Source organism: Zootoca vivipara, chromosome 14 (assembly GCF_963506605.1).
Source record: "Zootoca vivipara chromosome 14, rZooViv1.1, whole genome shotgun sequence".
Classification (NCBI taxonomy): domain Eukaryota; kingdom Metazoa; phylum Chordata; class Lepidosauria; order Squamata; family Lacertidae; genus Zootoca; species Zootoca vivipara.
In genome coordinates this window covers 30,894,869-30,913,786 of record NC_083289.1, presented here as the reverse complement: position 1 = coordinate 30,913,786, position 18,918 = coordinate 30,894,869, and the positions used below count along the sequence as shown (strand labels likewise).

The 18,918-nt window shown below is 45.9% G+C and overlaps 1 protein-coding gene across 1 annotated transcript in view; it reads left to right on the top strand.

Annotated features, from left to right (window-relative positions):
- The window catches only part of TBL3 (transducin beta like 3), a 28,291-nt gene extending 9,373 nt beyond the window's left edge, over positions 1–18,918 (top strand). The window contains exons 14-22 of the mRNA XM_035131087.2: positions 4,826–5,552; positions 6,667–6,897; positions 9,383–9,453; positions 9,877–10,033; positions 15,884–15,942; positions 16,675–16,778; positions 17,413–17,484; positions 17,903–18,061; positions 18,619–18,918. Coding sequence (XP_034986978.2) covers positions 4,826–5,552; positions 6,667–6,897; positions 9,383–9,453; positions 9,877–10,033; positions 15,884–15,942; positions 16,675–16,778; positions 17,413–17,484; positions 17,903–18,061; positions 18,619–18,734 — 1,696 coding nt within the window. The 3' untranslated portion in view covers positions 18,735–18,918. The remainder of the gene's footprint in view (positions 1–4,825; positions 5,553–6,666; positions 6,898–9,382; positions 9,454–9,876; positions 10,034–15,883; positions 15,943–16,674; positions 16,779–17,412; positions 17,485–17,902; positions 18,062–18,618) is intronic.

The following is an 18,918-nucleotide window of genomic DNA, read 5'->3' as shown; positions in this document are numbered from 1 at the left end:
CTATGCAAGCATTCGCCATCTCTACCTTTCTACCGTTCAGGGTCGGAAATGTGGAAAAGTTGCATCCTCTGCCATCATGTGCACCCAAACACTTCGTGCAGACACCCAGTCCCTGAAATGTTTGGGAAAGGCATGAGAAAAGTTCACGCTGCCCTGAGATGTGAGGGGGCTCTATGTCACATCCGCAACTTGCATTGAAAGCACATTAAAGAATCCTGGGAACTGTAGTTTGCCAAGGACTGTTTTGCCAGTAGAGATTCAGCAGGTGCCATTTCAACTTCTAAATGCCTGATGGAAACTTTTCTATACTGTCAAGCTGGTGCAGGCAATTAAGAATGCACCTTTCCGTAACAGCTGATTTCTGATTTTGACATTTTCAAATGGTTTTTATGGTATGGTTTTATTTATAATTGTTTTAAACCATGGTACATAAATAGCGTACATAAATATGTTTGTTAAATAAGGGTTCTGTAAAGTGCAGCTTCATTGAGAGATAAATTATAGTTCTAAGGATACTTGGGGGGGGGAGGAGTGTGCTTTAAATATATGAGGCGGATGTGACCCGTGCGACTTTAAAAGAGGATTAGACAGCTGCTTGGAAAAGGCTATCAAAGGTTGTTGTTGTTGTTTTGTCGTTTAGTCGTGTCCGACTCTTCGTGACCCCATGGACCAGAGCACGCCAGGCACTCCTGTCTTCCACTGCCTCCCGCAGTTTGGTCAAACTCATGTTGGTAGCTTCAAGAACACTGTCCAACCATCTCGTCCTCTGTCGTCCCCTTCTCCTTGTGCCCTCAATCTTTCCCAACATCAGGGTCCTTTCCAGGGAGTCTTCTCTTCTCATGAGGTGGCCAAAGTATTGGAGCCTCAGCTTCACGATCTGTCCTTGAAGTGAGCACTCAGGGCTGATTTCCTTCAGAATGGATAGGTTTGATCTTCTTGCAGTCCATGGGACTCTCAAGAGTCTCCTCCAGCAGCATAATTCAAAAGCATCAATTCTTCGGTGATCAGCCTTCTTTATGGTCCAGCTCTCACTTCCATACATCACTACTGGGAAAACCATAGCTTTAACTATACGGACCTTTGTCGGCAAGGTGATGTCTCTGCTTTTTAAGATGCTGTCTAGGTTTGTCATTGCTTTTCTCCCAAGAAAAGGTACTCTTATGTGAAACCCGCCATCCTATTGATTGGAAGTGTTTAGTTGACTTCTCTGGCTGTTCCCTTCCCTCACCACCCCTCTTTGTGTGTCCCTCTGCTGAAGTGATGTCCTGTTGTTGTTTAGTCGTTTAGTCGTGTCCGACTCTTCGTGACCCCATGGACCATAGCACGCCAGGCACTCCTGTCTTGCACTGCCTCCCGCAGTTTGGTCAAACTCATGTTCGTAGCTTCGAGAACACTGTCCAACCATCTTGTCCTCTGTCGTCCCCTTCTCCTAGTGCCCTCAATCTTTCCCAACATCAGGGTCTTTTCCAAGGATTCTTCTCTTCTCATGAGGTGGCCAAAGTATTGGAGCCTCAGCTTCACGATCTGTCCTTCCAGGGAGCACTCAGGGCTGATTTCCTTAAGAATGGATAGGTTTGATCTTCTTGAAGTCCACGGGACTCTCAAGAGTCTCCTCCAGCACCATAATTCAAAAGCATCAATTCTTCGACGATCAGCCTTCTTTATGGTCCAGCTCTCACTTCCATACATCACTACTGGGAAAACCATAGCTTTAACTATACGGACCTTTGTCGGCAAGGTGATGTCTCTGCTTTTTAAGATGCTGTCTAGGTTTGTCATTGCTTTTCTCCCAAGAAGCAGGCGTCTTTTAATTTCGTGACTGCTGTCACCATCTGCAGTGATCAAGGAGCCCAAGAAGGTGAAATCTCTCACTGCCTCCATTTCTTCCCCTTCTATTTGCCAGGAGGTGATGGGACCAGTGGCCATGATCTTGGTTTTTTTGATGTTGAGCTTCAGACCATATTTTGCGCTCTCCTCTTTCACCCTCATTAAAAGGTTCTTTAATTCCTCCTCGCTTTCTGCCATCAAGGTTGTGTCATCTGCATATCTGAGGTTGTTGATATTTCTTCCGGCAATCTTAATTCCGGCTTGGGATAAATCTAGTCCAGCCTTTCGCATGATGAATTCTGCATATAAGTTAAATAAGCAGGGAGACAATATACAACCTTGTCGTACTCCTTTCCCAATTTTGAACCACTCAGTTGTTCCATATCCAGTTCTGACTGTAGCTTCTTGTCCCACATAGAGATTTCTCAGGAGACAGATGAGGTGATCAGGCACTCCCATTTCTTTAAGAACTTGCCATAGTTTGCTGTGGTCGACACAGTCAAAGGCTTTTGCATAGTCAATGAAGCAGAAGTAGACGTTTTTCTGGAACTCTCTAGCTTTCTCCATAATCCAGCACATGTTTGCTATTTGGTCTCTGGTTCCTCTGCCTTTTCGAAATCCAGCTTGCACTTCTGGGAGTTCTCGGTCCACATACTGCTTAAGCCTGCCTTGTAGAATTTTAAGCATAACCTTGCTAGCGTGTGAAATGAGCGCAATTGTGCGGTAGTTGGAGCATTCTTTGGCACTGCCCTTCTTTGGAATTGGGATGTAGACTGATCTTCTCCAATCCTCTGGCCATTGCTGAGTTTTCCAAACTTGCTGGCATATTGGGTGTAGCACCTTAACAGCATCATCTTTTAAAATTTTAAACAGTTCAGCTGGAATATCATCACTTCCACTGGCCTTGTTAATAGCAGTGCTTTCTAAGGCCCATTTGACTTCACTCTCCAAGATGTCTGGCTCAAGGTCAGCAACCACACTACCTGGGGTGTACGAGACCTCCATATCTTTCTGGTATAACTCCTCTGTGTATTCTTGCCACCTCTTCTTGATGTCTTCTGCTTCTGTTAGGTCCTTACCACTTTTGTCCTTGATTATGGTAATCTTTGTACGAAATGTTCCTTTCATGTCTCCAATTTTCTTGAACAGATCTCTGGTTTTCCCCATTCTATTGTTTTCCTCTATTTCTTTGCATTGCTCATTTAAGAAGACCCTCTTGTCTCTCCTTGCTGTTTTTTGGAAATCTGCATTCAGTTTCCTGTATCTTTCCCTTTCTCCCTTGCATTTTGCTTGCCTCCTCTCCTCTGCTATTTGTAAGGCCTCGTTGGACTTAGTGATGTCCTAGGTGATGTCCTAGGTGACTGCTATCCCCAACAAGAGCGCAACATTCTTCGGTCAAGTCCTTAAACATGATATTTTTCCTGCACCACCATCCCCACCTCTTCTGGTCTCTCTTCACTTCCTTTTTCCTTCTTGCTGTCCTTTCTCTTTTTCATTCTCCTCTTTGGTGCACTTTTCAGCACCCAGCGTTCACCTTCCTGGCAGCTCAAACAATGGGGTGATACAGGTGAGCTGAGCAGCGCAGGTGGCTGCTTGCAGGTGTTACCGATTCCACTGCACGCCACTGAATCCCAAGAGAGGGTGATCAATGCAGGCCCAGTGCTGCAAGCATTCTCCCTCTCAGGCTTTGCTTTGGGTGGGCCTTAGGCATTCCAAAAGGCATCCCCATCCCCCACTCCAGAGCTGCAAATAGGCAGGGAGGAGGGGGCGGCAATGGTCTGCAGACCTGTGTGTGTGCAGAAGCACTTCTTCACCTTAGATCTCCCTGTCTAAAGCATCAGTTTGCACCCTGCCATTTCTCAAGGCAGATGAAAGAGCAGAGATCAAAAGGAGCAGATTCCTTAATTTCTCATTGACGCAGCTTTGAACTGGTTGTTGGGTCAGAGATAACGAGCGGTGCTGGAAAGCCTGAGAAATTATTTTGTTGCTGAGGTTCCCCTTTGATGTCCAAAATCTATCCCTTTTTTTAAAAATCATTTCATTCGAAGAGCAGTAGTTGTGGCTACACTACGGCCACCAGAATCGGCTCCTAAATTAAATGAACAGAAATATTTGAATACATGGTTCTTAAAAAAAACCAAAAACCAAAAACCAAGAGATTTCCCCTTCTTTTTGTGTGTGTGTTTGCCCTCCATCCCACTCAAAAGTCCGTGATCTGTATGAGATAGCTCAGTCGGTAGAGCATGAGACTCTTAATCTCAGGGTTGTGCATTTGAGTCCTACGTTGGGGGAAAGTTTCCTGCATTGCAGGGAGTTGTACTGGATGACCCTGGTGATCCCTTCCAACTCTACATTGATGTTTATTTTTTGTGGTAGAGCATAGCTGAGTGGTAGGGCATCTGCTTTGCATGCAGAAGGTCCCATGCTCCTAATGGCATCTCCAGGTAGGGCAGGGACAGAACCTTGAAAAGCTGCTGCCAGTCAGTGCAGGCAATAATGAGCTAGATGGACCAAGGATCTATCTCTATATAAGGAAACTTCTGATGTTCCCAAACATGACAGAAAATGCACTACCAGACTTCAAGGGGGGCGGGCATAGCTCCTGGCTGTATAGAGCTGCTGCCAGTCAGTGTGGACAATACTAAGCTGGGTGTACCTATGGTCTGACTTAGTATAGGGCAGCTTCCTATGTTTCTTCCTGGCTTCCTTTTTAGGGTCCCCCCACCTACTTCTGCAAATCCTGGGTTTCCCCTGAGGAAGCTGGTGCCCTTCTCTCTTGCTTTTCAGTAGCGCTGTTTAGGCTAAACAGCTGTCACGTGAATTACGTCTGAGTTCACAATGAGTTTATATTGAGGGGCTCAAGGCAGGTTCGTTCTCTGCACAGGTGCAGCAATTAGTGGTGGCTCTGTTGCTTCTGACCTGCCTTCCTTTTAATCTCATTGATTCTCCACTTTCTCTCTCTCTCTCTCTCTCCCCCCCCCCCCCCGCTTCTTTCCAGGATGAAAGAGAACTTTGTGGTCACAGCCAGCAAAGACAATACGATGAAAGTGTGGCGTATCCCCGAGCACATCACTGCCAGGGAACCTACAGCCGCTTCCACCACAAATCCTGTCCCCCAACCTGCTCCCCCTCCCGCCGCCCCTCGAGTCACAAATCCTGCTCCCCCTCCCGCCGCCCCTCCAGTCACAAATCCTGCTCCCCCTCCTGCCGCCCCTCCAGTCACAAATCCTGCTCCCCCTCCCGCTGCCCCTGCCACCACAACTCCTGCTACAACTGCAACCGCAACTGCTCCCACTACTGCTGCCACAACTGCCGCCACAACTGCCGCCACAACTGCCGCCACAACTGCTGCCACAACTGCCGCCACAACTGCCGCCACAACTGCTACAACTGCCGCCACAACTGCCGCCACAACTGCCACAACTGCCTCCAAAACTGCCACAACTGCCTCCAAAACTGCCACAACTGCCTCCAAAACTGCCACAACTGCCGCCACAACTGCCACAACTGCCTCCAAAACTGCCACAACTGCCTCCAAAACCGCCACAACTGCCACAACTGCTGCCACAACTGCTACAACTGCTGCCACACCTGTTGCCAAAACTGACCCCTCTAAAAGCGCCAGCTCAAAAAGTTCCAAAAATGTCAAAATTGCTGAACCTCCCACGACTCCCGAAGAACCCGAAGCTCTTGAAGCCACAGTGACCACGACACCCCACTACAAGGTCAGGCAGTCGTGGAGTTTGGTGGTCCTTTGGAGCTTGAAGAGTGAGATGACCTTCTCCCTCCACAGCTCTGGAAATCCTTAACTAATAGATAATACCAGTCGTTTAAAAATGTGAGGTGAACTTCTGTTGTTCTTGTTGTGGTCATTCCTGTTCTGCCCTTCCTCTTAATGGAGCCCAAGGCAGCAAACAGCAAAACACAACTAAAAACAAAATAATGTATTTAGAACATCTAAAAATATGTTGGGCTGGGTTTTATGCAAACACAAAAAAGTGGGGTTAGACCACTTCTTGAGGTTCCCCCCAGGTGTTGTCTGAAGAATATTTGTTGCAAGATGGAGAATGCAGCCACTCAGGCCTGGAGAAAAATTAACAAATTTCCCACCTTCGGACCATGGGTGGGAGATCAGGAGCATGCCAGTTTCTCACCCCATTCCTCTTGTCCATGAATTTCCCCTATCCCTTTTCTGGCACTGACCATCATGCAGTGCCATGTCGGTGCTCATGTTGACTCCAACCATGGTTAGTTTGATTTTGGGTGAGCGGGGAAGTTAATGAACCTTCTGTGCTTGTAACGAGGGGTGAGGGAACCACCTTTAAATAAGTGTTAATAATAGAATCTAGTCCAACCCCCTGCAATGCGGGAATCCTGCCCACAGTCATCCCTGGGTGGGCTTAAACCACCAACCTTCTGGCTAACAGCTAGATGCACTGACCTATTGTGCCACTGGGAAAACATCACCAACACAGTAGGGGCTGGGTTTGCAAACCATGGTTATCATTAACATTGAAATGGCCATAATGCTAGCTATGGTTAGTCCAAATTCATGTACAAGAGGTGGTGGGGAGGTCCCTTGGCAAACTCACGAGTATGAGTTTGGTGACATCACGCCTGCATCGGGTCAGAATCAGGCTGCCATACAGATAGTGCTGTGATGTGTTGCGGAGCAGTTACCCAACTTATAAAAAATACTTATTTTTAACATGTAAAAACCAGTAATATGTCTTGTTGGTGCTCCTGGCTGTTAAGAAGTCTGGAATTCTGAATAAATTGCAATTCCTCAGCTTGCAAGGGAATGCAGCACCAGAAGACTGCTCTCTGTTTTTTGTTCAGGATGTAAATAGCGTGGCGGTTTCTCCGAATGACAAGCTGATTGCTACAGCATCCCAGGACAAGACGGCCAAGCTGTGGACCGCCAACAATTGCGAGCAATTGGGAACCTTTGTAGGACACAAACGAGCCGTCTGGTGTGTGCAGTTCTCACCGGTGGATCAGATCCTAGCCACCTCTTCTGCGGATGGCACTGTGAAACTCTGGAGACTGCACGATTTCAGCTGTCTAAAGGTACCCTCTGGGGCCATCTTTAACGCCTAGCCATTATTTTTCATTGGCCAGAAGTTTAGGAGCCTTGAACTTTCCGTAATTTAGATTAAGTGGTTAGAAATAATATATGGCTAACCGCATCTGTGGGAGGGCACGTGTAAGAGGTTTAAGGAATGGCAAAAAGGGCCATTAATTTTCATGGGAGGATAGTAGCTACGAGTCACAATGACTATGTTCTCTTTTTTTAATATATATTTTTATTGTTTTCCCAAATACAGAAAGAAAATAGTCATAAATAAAACAATTCATCTGATAAATTTCAATTACTATTTAATACAGCTATTACTCTACTAATCCTAACCTTCAAAACATACTAATGTTCTGCCGAACACAACTTCCTTCCTTCTTTCTCCACTTTTGGTTTTCAGATCTTTTCTCTTGCGTTATGTGCCTTCTCCCATATTGTCTCTGTCATTCTCTTAAATAGGTCTTTCTCGTTTATAGACAGAAACATCCATTGTTTCTGTTGTAGGTTTATGTTAATCCTGTCAGTGTCTTCACATTTTTACAGCACTCACTCCTTTAAATAGTCCACAGATTTACTCCACTCTTTTTGGAACTTCTGGTCTTTTTGCTCCCTTATCCTTCCAGTCATCCTAGACAATGACTATGTTCTACGGTACCTCCACTGTTGGAGGCAGGGAATGGGCTGTTGTGCTTGGGTCCTGCTTCAGGGTTTCCCACTGGGGCATCTGGTTGGCCACTGTGAGAATAAGTGTTGCCTCTGTGCAGAAAATAAGGCAATAGTGCAGACAGAGAGAGGAAAACTGCACTGGCTGCCAGTATGCCAAATTGATGGTGTTCCTGCTAGTGTATAAAGCCCTCAGTGACTTTGGGTCAGCCCTTCTGCATGCAGTACCTTCCTGTTCTTTGAGATCTGCTGGAGAAGCATTGCAAACTGTCCCATAGGACCTCCATTTGGCAGCCACAAGGACTGGGGCATTTGGTGTAGCAGCACCTATGTTGTGGAGTTCCCTGCATGTTCCTTTGCATGCTAAGCAGATGTCTTCTGTGTTTAGTTTTACACAGCAGCTTTCTGCCATATGGCCCAGTTCTATGTTTGCTTCTCTTCTGATCCTTGCCTTTTTACGTTTCTAGCTTTGGTGTTATACTGATCTTATGCAAGTTTTTCTTCCTTGATTTAGGTACTGAAATGTGTGTATCAATAAAAAATAAAATAAAAAATAAGATGTGTTGACAACCAGAAACCCCATTTAGCCCCCTCTCTTGTTTTAATGAACAGCTTTCTTTGGGAGCAGTCTCCATTCTGCTCAAGTCAGTAGCTAGGCACCCAGTGACTGGAATACAGTGGTGCCTCGACTTACGAATTTAATCCGTTCCGAAGGCACCTTCGTAGGTCAAAAATTTTGTAAGTCGAAAAGTGCCATTGGAAACGTGATTTCCCATAGGAATGCATTGGAAACGGAAAAATTCATAAGTTGAAGCAACCCCATTTAAAAATTCGTAAGTCGAAAAAAACCCTATCTAAAACCGCCGCGGTTTCCGTTCGGATGTCGAGAAATTTGTAAGCGTGCGGCCATTTGCCTCATTCGTAAGTCGAAAAATTTGGTTGTCGAGTCGTTCGTAAGTCGAAGTACCGCTGTAGTAGGCACCATTCTTGATGAAAACTGAGGTTGTTCAGGATTCAGAATAAACTGGGTAGATTTTTTATCCCATGCACTTCCCCCTCCCGTTCAAGAATAATTGCATAGCATCCTATCAAGCTATTCAGTCAACAAACATTTTCTGACTCAAATATGTAGACATTTGAGTGGATATGTAATCTGGGGTTTGCCTGATTGGCAGTAACTCATGACAGAGCCTTCTGGTGGTGGGTCCCCATTCGTGGAATGCCTTCCCTGGTGAAGTGCGTCAGTCTCCCTCATTAACGTTTGGGAGACATTTTAAAACATTCCTTTCCCCCCCAGGCATTCCATGGTTGAAAGACATGTCCCTGTCACCCCTGAAATTACAGTGGTACCTCTAATTACGAACTTAATTTCTTCCGGTGGTCCGTTCTTAACCTGAAACTGTTCTTAACTAGAGGCGTGCTTTCACTAATGAGGCCTCTTGCTGCTGCTGTGCCGCCAGCACATGATTTCCGTTCTTATCCTGGGGCAAAGTTCTCAATTCGAGGTAACTCTTCCAGGTTAGCGGAGTTTGTAACCTGAAGCATTTGTAACCTGATGCGTTTATAATTCTAGGTACCACTGTATTAGTTTTGAGAATAAGTGATTGCATTTAGGAGTTTTAAAAACTGTTTTTAGAAGTTTTAATTGTATTGTTTTAGTAGTGACATGGTTGCCACCCTAGGCTCCTTGAGAGGAAGGAAGCCGTATAAATTTAATAAATAAATGTATAAATAACAGCAGGAGCAACTTCATTGCTGTCATAATATTCCTTCTACCTGCTCATGCTTGCTTCTTCCTCTTCCTTCCCTCTCCAGACTTTCGAAGGTCACGAAGCCCCTGTGATGAAGATCATTTTCGTGAGTGGAGGGGGACAGGTGCTGAGCAGGTATGTCTTCTTTGGAAAGGGTGGTGGCATTTTGCTCAGGCTGATGGGCTAGGTGGTCACCCTCTGAGGAAAACAAAATGGTTACCTGTTACTAGAGGTAGGCGGAGCCCCCAGTTCCCCTGCTTGTTCCCTTGCAGTGCCTCGCATTAAAAAATATATATCGCTCTATATAATAAAAATGTACGGGTGTCGTCGTGTAGTCCTCGTTGGAGGATTTGTAGTGCCTCATCACAACTCTGGATTGTGGAGGGAATGGCAGAGCAGATCAAGCAGGGGCACAGCCCCTAGTATTTAATTTAAATCTCTAAGCACAATCATTTGTTTTGTTTGTTTAGTTTATATCCTGCCCTTCCTCCCAGTGGACCCTAATAAATTACATCTAAGACTAGTCTCTCCTTGCCTCTTGTCCTCCTTCCCTCAAAGTGGAGCAGATGGCCTTATGAAACTTTGGACGATCAACAACAACGTTTGCGTGAAGACCTTCGATGCCCACGATGATAAGGTGCTGGGCCTACATGCCAATAGGAGAGACAACGCACTGGTGACCGGCTCCACCGATTCCAAGGTCTTGCTGTGGAAGGTACAACCGTCACCAATGCCTGACCTAAAGACCACCATTATAATCTGGCTTACTTGCTTTATGTTCTTCTTCTTCTTCTTCACCCTCTACCTCGTCGTCTTGATCAAAATTAGCTAGTGCCCTTCGTGGAAACGCAGAATGATCCATCTTTCCTGTGGCCTGGTATTGATTCCGATCTGTAATAAACGGGTACCATTTATGAGCAGAGTCAGTCAGTACTGCTTGTCCATTTCTTCAGTGAACGAAGTCTATCGGTTTACGAGTTCGTGCCAGTGGAAGCTGGTTCGTGATGGCAAATAGGCTGCTGCTCCACCAACCTCAGTCTGTCCTCAGCCAGCTTCCACCTGCCTGCCTTCTTACAACCATTCCAGCAAGTGGCCCTGCCTGTCAGCTTCTCCCTCCTTAGTCTCAGTGTTGCCCTTGCTGAAGTCGGTAAGGAGGAGGAGGAGGACACAACTAGTATTAGTTGGCTCTGTCTGTCATTGCCTCTGGCACCACTTAATATTGGTCCCTGTGCCTTCCGCCCCGTCGGTCTCAGTCTCAGTGAATACCAGTAACCCCTGGTTTGTGCCATTTCATATGCATTTTGAGTGCCATTTGATTAGAGTAGCTACGGGCATCTGGCGGCTAACAGATTGAAGTTGAATCCTTACAAGACAGAAGTACTGTTCGTGGGGGACAGGGGTGGGCAGGTGTGGAGGATTCCCTGGTTCTGAAGGGGTAGCTGTGCCCCTGAAGGACCAGGTGCGCAGCTTGGGAGTCATTTTGGACTCACAGCTGCCCATGGACGCGCAGGTCAATTCTGTGTCCAGGGCAGCTGTCTATCAGCTCCAGCTGGTACGCAGGCTGAGACCCTACCTGTCTGCAGACTGTCTAGCCAGAGTAGTGCATGCTCTAGTTATCTCTCGCTTGGACTACTGCAATGCGCTCTACGCGGGGCTACCTTTGAAGATGACTCGGAAACTACAACTAATCCAGAATGCGGCAGCTAGACTGGTGACTGGGAGCGGCCGCCAAGACCACATAACACCGGTCTTGAAAGATCTACATTGGCTCCCAGTACGTTTCTGAGCACAATTCAAAGTGTTGGTGCTGACCTTTAAATTCCTAAATGGCCTCGGTCCAGTATACCTGAAAGAGCGTCTCCACCTCCATCATTCTGCCCGGACACTGAGATCCAGCACCGAGGGCCTTCTGGCGGTTCCCTCGTTGCGAGAAGCCAAGTTGCAGGGAGCTAGGCAGAGGGCCTTCTCGGTGGTGGCGCCTGCCCTGTGGAACGCCCTCCCAACAGATGTCAAAGAGGAAAACAACTACCAGACTTTTAGAAGACATCTGAAGGCAGCCCAGTTCAGGGAGGCTTTTAATGTTTAATAGATTACTGTGTTTTATTTTTCTGTTGGAAGCCGCCCAGAGTGGCTGGGGAAACCCAGCCAGATGGGCAGGATATAAATAATAAATTATTATTATTATTATTATTATTATTATTATTATTATTATTATTATTATTGTGTGGTGGCGAGACGATGCAGAATTATTATCCTACACACTCCTCGAGGATCTCACTAAATAATTTAGGAGTGGTGAAAATATCCAAGTTAATGTGAGCATAGGACTCTGCCTTATACACAGTCTGGTTGTCGGTACAACCAGCCCAATGTTGCCTGCACTGATGGGCAATAGCTGTCCAGGGTTTTGTGCAGAAAAGGGTCTTTAGCCACCCATCCCTCTTCTCAGGGAACTCTGGGAATTGTAGCTCCTTGAAGGGAATGGGGTCTCAGCACCCTTAACAGACCACAGCTCCCAGGATCCTTTGAGAAAAACAATGACTGTTTAAGGTGGTATCATAGTGCTTTAAATGTGTAGTGCGGACGTTGCCTTAGTCGTGCTCCTAAGTTTAAGCTAAGATTCAGGCCTCCAAGGCAGCCATGTGTTAATACCCCCACTAGCTCCACTTCAGTTCCTTTGCCTGCCTTGCCAGGGAGAGGTTCTGTTCTTCAGCTTCCTGCTTTCATAATTTCTTAAAACTCTTCCTTCCTTCCTTCCTTTCTTTCCTTTCCTTTCTTCCTTTCTTCCTTCTTTCAAGGTAAGGTGTCCAGTGATGCTGATATTGGTTCTTGTTCTAGTAAATATATACAGTATTCCAGTTATCCTTCAGAAACCATTATCATACAATAACTGTGTGCAGCTATTCATATATGTTACCTAACATGCATTTCTGACTTCATTTTAGGGCAAGCCTAAAAAAGAGAGAACTGGACAAATTCACGGTAGATAAGGCTATCATGTGACTACTATTCACAATGGCTGTGCTCTGCCACCATGGTTGGAAGCAGCAATGCTTCTGAATCCCAGTTTCTGGAAACTGCAGGAGGGGAGAGGCCTCTTGGGCTCAGATTCTGGTCTCAGGTTTCCTATTGGGGCACCTGGACAGCCACTTTGAGAACAGGATGCTGAGTAGATGACCATTCGCCAGATCTAGCAGTCTTTTCTTATGTGCTTGTTGTCTTAAAACACAAAGCAATGGAACAAGCATAATAAAAGCATCCTTTTTTAAAAATAAACCTTACTAGGTCCAGGAGTTCCCACAATCTGTTTGCCTTATTTTTCAGAGGGAGCGTAACCAGTAAAACTGGTTGCAAACCTTGATTCCAAATGATGGTCTTGCAATCCAATAAGCCCACAAGCCTCTCTTTTCAGGATGAGGCTCCTCACCTCCCTACAGCACGCCGGTGCTGGTAAAGACAGGTATATCAATCAACAGTGTTTGGGTAGCACTGATGTTTTAAGCCGTGCTCTCTTTAGATGGAACCATCCGTACAAATCCTCTTTTCTGTTCAACAAAGCTGTCATGACTTAGTCTTTGCCAGCCATTGCAAACTGACCAACGGTTTCACACTTAGGTACCTAACAGATGGATTTGTAAGTTTCAAGGCACAATTGATACAAGCTCCATGCTTCTTTGGTGGTTGTTGCCTTCAAAAATATAAGCTTGCGTTTCCTGTGTGGCTGGGGCTGGTGAAAGTTATAGTCCAACAGGTTGGAGTAAGGCCACTACAAAGAGAAATCTTTGCCGATTTCTGTCCTGATGCCTTTAACACAGAGTTAGGGAAGCTTCTTAGCAGATACTCAACTGTCCCTGCCTCTGCCGGCCAGCTTCGATGGGTGGGTGGCATAACCTACCTGCCAAATTTTGCATTGGTGCTGGAAAAATGCAACCTGGACTGTTGATAAAGATCAGGCATCCCCAAACTTCAGCCCTCCAGATGTTTTGGACTACAATTCCCATCTTCCCCGACCACTGGTCCTGTTAGCTAGGGATCATGGGAGTTGTAGGCCAAAACATCTGGAGGGCCACAGTTTGGGGATGCCTGATAAAGGTAGTGCAACCCGTACAGCACTTTGGCAACAAATATTCACACAGTTGTTCAAAAATCATTTTACACCATTTATCAAATTTGTGAGAAAGAGACAATTACTTACAAAGTGTCATGGAAACTTACAAACTACCTAAAATGAAGTGAACTTGCAATATCAGATTTTACTAGGTTCTTATAAATTCTTGACTCAGTTTTTCATTTTTTCTTGTTTTTTTAAATAAGTTCAAGAAGATTCAAGAAGAAGCTAAGTTCAGCGATGTTCCCGGTAACTGTGAGGTGCAGATGAACCCGCGTATGAAGTTATAGACAGGGTGCCAGCGTTGGCTAAGCTATTTAGTCTTTTATGCTTAAGCCAAGAAATTGTCTCTTCAACTATATTTAGCACTAGTAATGCATTAATGGCTCAAGACTACTGAAGAAGCCCAGAAAAACTGTGCTCAGGGAGTGTGCTATCCGCCAACCGCAACAAATTGGTCCACCGGGGGCAAAACAGCAGCCTCTCAACTCTATGGACTGCTAGGGCGAAACGGGGATAGAATACTGGCACCCTGTCTTCTTTATAACTTCATACGCGGGTTCATCTGCACCTCACAGCTACCGGGAGCATCGTTGAACTTACCTTCTTCTTGAATCTTCTTGAACTTATTTAAAAAACAAGAAAAAACGAAAAACTGAGTCAAGAATTTATAAGAACCTAGTAAAATCTGATATTGCAAGTTCACTTTATTTTAGGTAGTTTGTAAGTTTTCATGGCACTTTGTAAGTAATTGTCTCTTTCTCACAAATTTGATAAATGGTGTAAAATGATTTTTGAACAACTGTGTAAAATTTTGCATTGAAGCAGCTGCGAAAACAGAGCTTTTCCCTTCCTTTTTAGACGTGGTTTTAATGAAACCCTTCAGCACCTTGCCCCAGCAATGGAACAACCAGGAGCTCCTTTTAACCTCCCAATTGTTCCAGTGTAGCTGTGGCTGTACCTGCCCTGGACCTGGTGGCAGAAGGGGGCTGGTGAGCATGACTTGTGAGGAACGACACAACAGGCCAGACTGGAACTCGCCCCAGGTCAAATTTGACCCACCAGGCAGGGGTTTCCCCACCCTTGCTTTTTAACAGAACAGTTTTGCTCTAAAAGCTGTCGCCTAGGGCTCTGGTACAAATGCAAATGCCAGCCGTGATGGTGGGCACTGCTGTCTCTTAAGTGCGAAAGGTTCTGTAAGTTGGTTCTTAATGGACATTTTCACCTTTTGGTGTAGCCAGTGGAGGAAGCCTTCTGGGTGCAGGCAAATTCTGTTTGCCTGGTGAAAACTTGCATCCCTTGAACAATTTGCAAATTCAAACAACTTTGTTTCTTTTTGCTTTTCGCAAGCAATGTGATTCAGTATTTGTTTCTTTGAATCTAGTCATCTGACTAAACAAGAGTTTAACAAAGGGAACTACAAATCTGTATGAAATGGATGCACGGTAATATCAATAGAAATTTGATTGTGCCTAAATAAAACCATGTACAGCCTGAAGTTTGCTGACATATTGCAACATTTTCCTTTAGGAGTTTGGTTCCTCTAGCCCAAGATTTCTCCTTAAGGCTGGTGCCTGGGTCCAGCAGCAAGCTTCCTCTTCTTGGTGGGGACTGATGTGCCCACACATCAGAGTTCTTAACACTTAACCTCCCACTGCAGCAGATGGAGAGGGGAGAGGGCTCCCCAGGGTGGAGGGAGCAATGTCATAGTCAATTCTCCCATGGATTGACATCATCCCCCCCAAAGAAATTGGAGATAATTCATCTTTCTGGTTCTCTGTTGCCAGTGATAGTCAACATTAATTGTACTCTGAATAGATCCCTTGAAAAATACGGTAAATGGATTTAAGGGGCTTGTCCATTTCTTTCAGTGGGTCTGCCTTGAGTATAACTTAACTGGATATTGCCCTATTTGGGTAAAAAAGCAATAATTACGTTTTCTTTTTTAATTATTTTATTTTTCACCACAAGAGCACAAAAGGTCATTAAAGGAGATGCTTATACAATGGTGGCAAATACAACTGTACGTATGAATATTAAACTAACACATAAATTAGGAGAGTCATATTTCTTGGGTAGGTGGCGGTAAGGAGTCGTACAGGTCATTGTTTGAAATGTAAAATACAAAGTCCCACCAGATTGCATAAAATTGTTCTACATTTAAAATCTAAAATATCTCTCCCTAAGAAAAATAATACGCAAATTCCGTAAAGGACTTGAGTATGTATGTTTAATTTTCATGAGTCAGTTTGACAGCATACTCTTCCATTGCCTGGTGGGACGAGGGTAACACCTGAAAACATGACTGCGTTCCACGATGGGTGGCTGTTTCAGTTCTAAAACTGAGGGGGAATCCCGCAGGAGTTTCAGAATTTGCATTTTCCAAGGCATCAGCCATTCCATTTTGCCATTTCTTCTTCTGTTACTTCCCTTTTTTGTGTTTCTATATGTTAATAGGATGTCACTCAAATTGAGCTTGAAGAGGAACAAGTGAAGCAGGAAGAGCAGATTCTGAAGTGAGTATCTCGGGGCAACTTCCGCAGTTGGGCTGGGGATTAATTCTGGGGGGAGGCTCCCCAAAGATTGCCACCCATCCCATAAAAGTGCACACATATAAATAAGAGAGCTGAAGTAGCGAGTGGTTACAGCAGCCTTTCCTGCTGCCCTCCAAATGTTTTGGACTATAACTCCCATCAGCCCTAGCTGCCTCGCCCTTCCCAGCATCAGTGCTGATAGTGGGATGCTATTCCTGGGCGAGACACTCCTGGAGAATCTCGCTTGAGTCTATAAGTGGTGCCATCAAGTATTTGAAAGTGGGAAGTCTGGGCTAGTTGACCTCAATGACCACCTGGAGACCCTGGGGGTGTCACAGGCACTGACAGCATGCCAGATACTAGATAGGACCCAAGATGGCCCTGGCCATCCTTCCCATGAGGGCTTTACAGTAGGGGGTCAGCTGCTTGCCAAGAGGACTGTCAAAGAATGAGATTTCCACATGTGTTCCAGGCTCCATCCAGGTTGCAAAACAGGGTAGTAACAGGGTAGGGTCCATCCAGGTGGCCCATGGAGCAGAAGAAAGGGGCATGCCTGGGAATGAGGCCTTCACAGCATTCACCTCCTGGTCTGTCTTCATCAGATACAGCATTTGCCATTTTAGCTTTTCTCTGTCATCACAGCAGCTAGAAACATGCTTTTGTCAAATGCCAGCTGTGATCCAGCACCCTCTCATTCTTGCTTTGTCTTTTCAGAGAGCAGAAGCTGTCTAACTTGCTGCATAAGAAGAGGTACCTGAAAGCACTGGGCTTGGCAATCTCCTTGGACCGGCCACACACGGTGTTGTCGGTGGTCAAGGGTAAGGCTCTTCATAACAGAGAACATTAAGGGAGATTTCCCTTAAGTCTTGGCTGAGCCCAGAAGAAACCTGTTGAGCCCCACTCTGTTGCTTTCACTGGGCCTTGCAACATGATTCTGTTCACAGGGAGTTCCATGGGGCTTACTTCCAAGGCCCCGTCTCCCCTATACATTTAAAGCAATATCATACCTCTTTAAACAGTTGTGGCTTCTTTTCCCAAAGAATCCTGGGAACTGCAGTTTTGTTAAGAGTGCTGAGAGTTGTTTATTCTCCGCCCCTTTCCTCCCAAGGAGCTCAAGGTGGCGCACACATCATTCTCCTCCTTTAATCCCCACAACAGTCCTGCAAGGTATGCTAGGCTTAGCGGCATTGACTGGTCCAAGATCATCCAGTGAGCTTCATGGCCAAATGGGGATTTGAACCCTGGTCTCTCCCAGGTCCTGTGCTGACACTCTGGCAACCAAGCCACAGTGTCCTTTCTTTCACTGTTAGAAGATCCCCATTCCACTCCCAGAGCTACATTTCCCAGATTTTCTTGGGAAAGTGGGACTGATTGTGAAACCACTCCTTAACCCCTCTTCTATACACACACACACGGATTTATTAGTGATTGACTGTTCGTTGTTTTTCTTAGCTATTCTTAAGGAGGTTAATGGAAAAGAAGACTTGGAAAAGAACCTCCTGAAGCTTCGGAAAGACCAGAAAGGTTAGTTGGTATGGTGCAGGGACGACCTCTAAAGGTGTGTGTGTGTGTGTGTGTACACACTGAACTTAACAATTACCCAGCAGCTGCCCTTTCGCAAAGTCTTTTTTTTTGTCCTTTTGAACAACAGCCATGGGAAAATTGCGAGTTTAAGAAGACAGGTGAGAGGAGAGGTTGCTTGACCCTGTGCCCTCGGGGCATTTTTTTCTGATTCAAAACCTCCCACCAACACCGCAGGCTGCTTTTCTACTGGGGTGGGGAGGGGTGTTGGATCTGCTTCCCTGCCTTGAAGAAAGGCGCAGGTCAGAAGCGTGCCCAGACCTGGCCACGCTTCGCAAGAGAGGTGTGTTGGTTCAAGGTGGCCACGCTGCCTGCAACTTGCACTCCGTCCTGACATGTCTTCCCAAACCCCTTCTTCCAGAGGCTGTGCTGAAGTTTTCCATCACGTGGAACACAAACTCGCGGAACTACCTCGAGGCTCAGGCAGTGGTGGAAACCCTCCTCAAGCATGAGACGCCAGAGAGCCTCTTGCAGTATGAAGGGATCAAAGCAGCTGTGGAGTCTCTCCTACCATACACAGGCAAGTGACCTTTTGAATACTTCTCCCCATCCCACCCCACCCCAGGCTTCACCCCATGTTTGTATCTTCAGTTACGGGTTCATACCCTGCCTTTCCTCCAGGGAGCTGTACGTTGTTCCCTCTCCCCCAACCCAATTTTATCCTCACAACAACCCTGTAGAAGTAGGTTATCGAGAGAGAGCGACTGGCCCAAGGTCACCCAGTGAGCCAAAACATCTGAGCTAGTGATTTTTCCCTGAGTCCCTGCAGTTCTAATCCAGTATTCCAGCCACTGCACTACACCATGACTGATCCCAAAACAGAGATTGTTGAGCGGGTGCAGCAGGGCTTCCAGGTGGGATTGCAAAGGATTAGACCTGGGACCTTCTGCATACAACACAGATGCCTTGCCGCTGAGCCAAGGCCCTTCTCTGGTCCACCGTTACTGATCTTCTTATGGCAGATCCCTTGATGAGTTCAGAATGCAGCTTGAATGCCATGAACTTGGAAGGGAGCAGCTGCTGATGTGGCAGGAACAGGCAACTTTCATTCCTCCCCCTGCCTCTCTCTTTCTGCAGAACGGCACTTCCAGAGGCTGGGCCGGTTACTGCAGGCCTCCATGTTCCTCGATTTCATGTGGCAAAACATGAAGCTGCCTGACGCCGCCAAGTGGGATGAGGAGATGGACACGTGATGAGCTTTGGGTGCCAGCAGTTGGTACTGCTCTCACCGGTGGAATATGTTGAATTGGTTTGTAAAAACCCCCACAAATGTACCTTTTTCATTTTGTAAAGGCATAAATCTCCCAAGAGTGTCTTCCCACATACATCCCTTCCCACATACATTTAAAAATGAAATAAAATTATTTTGCATACTGA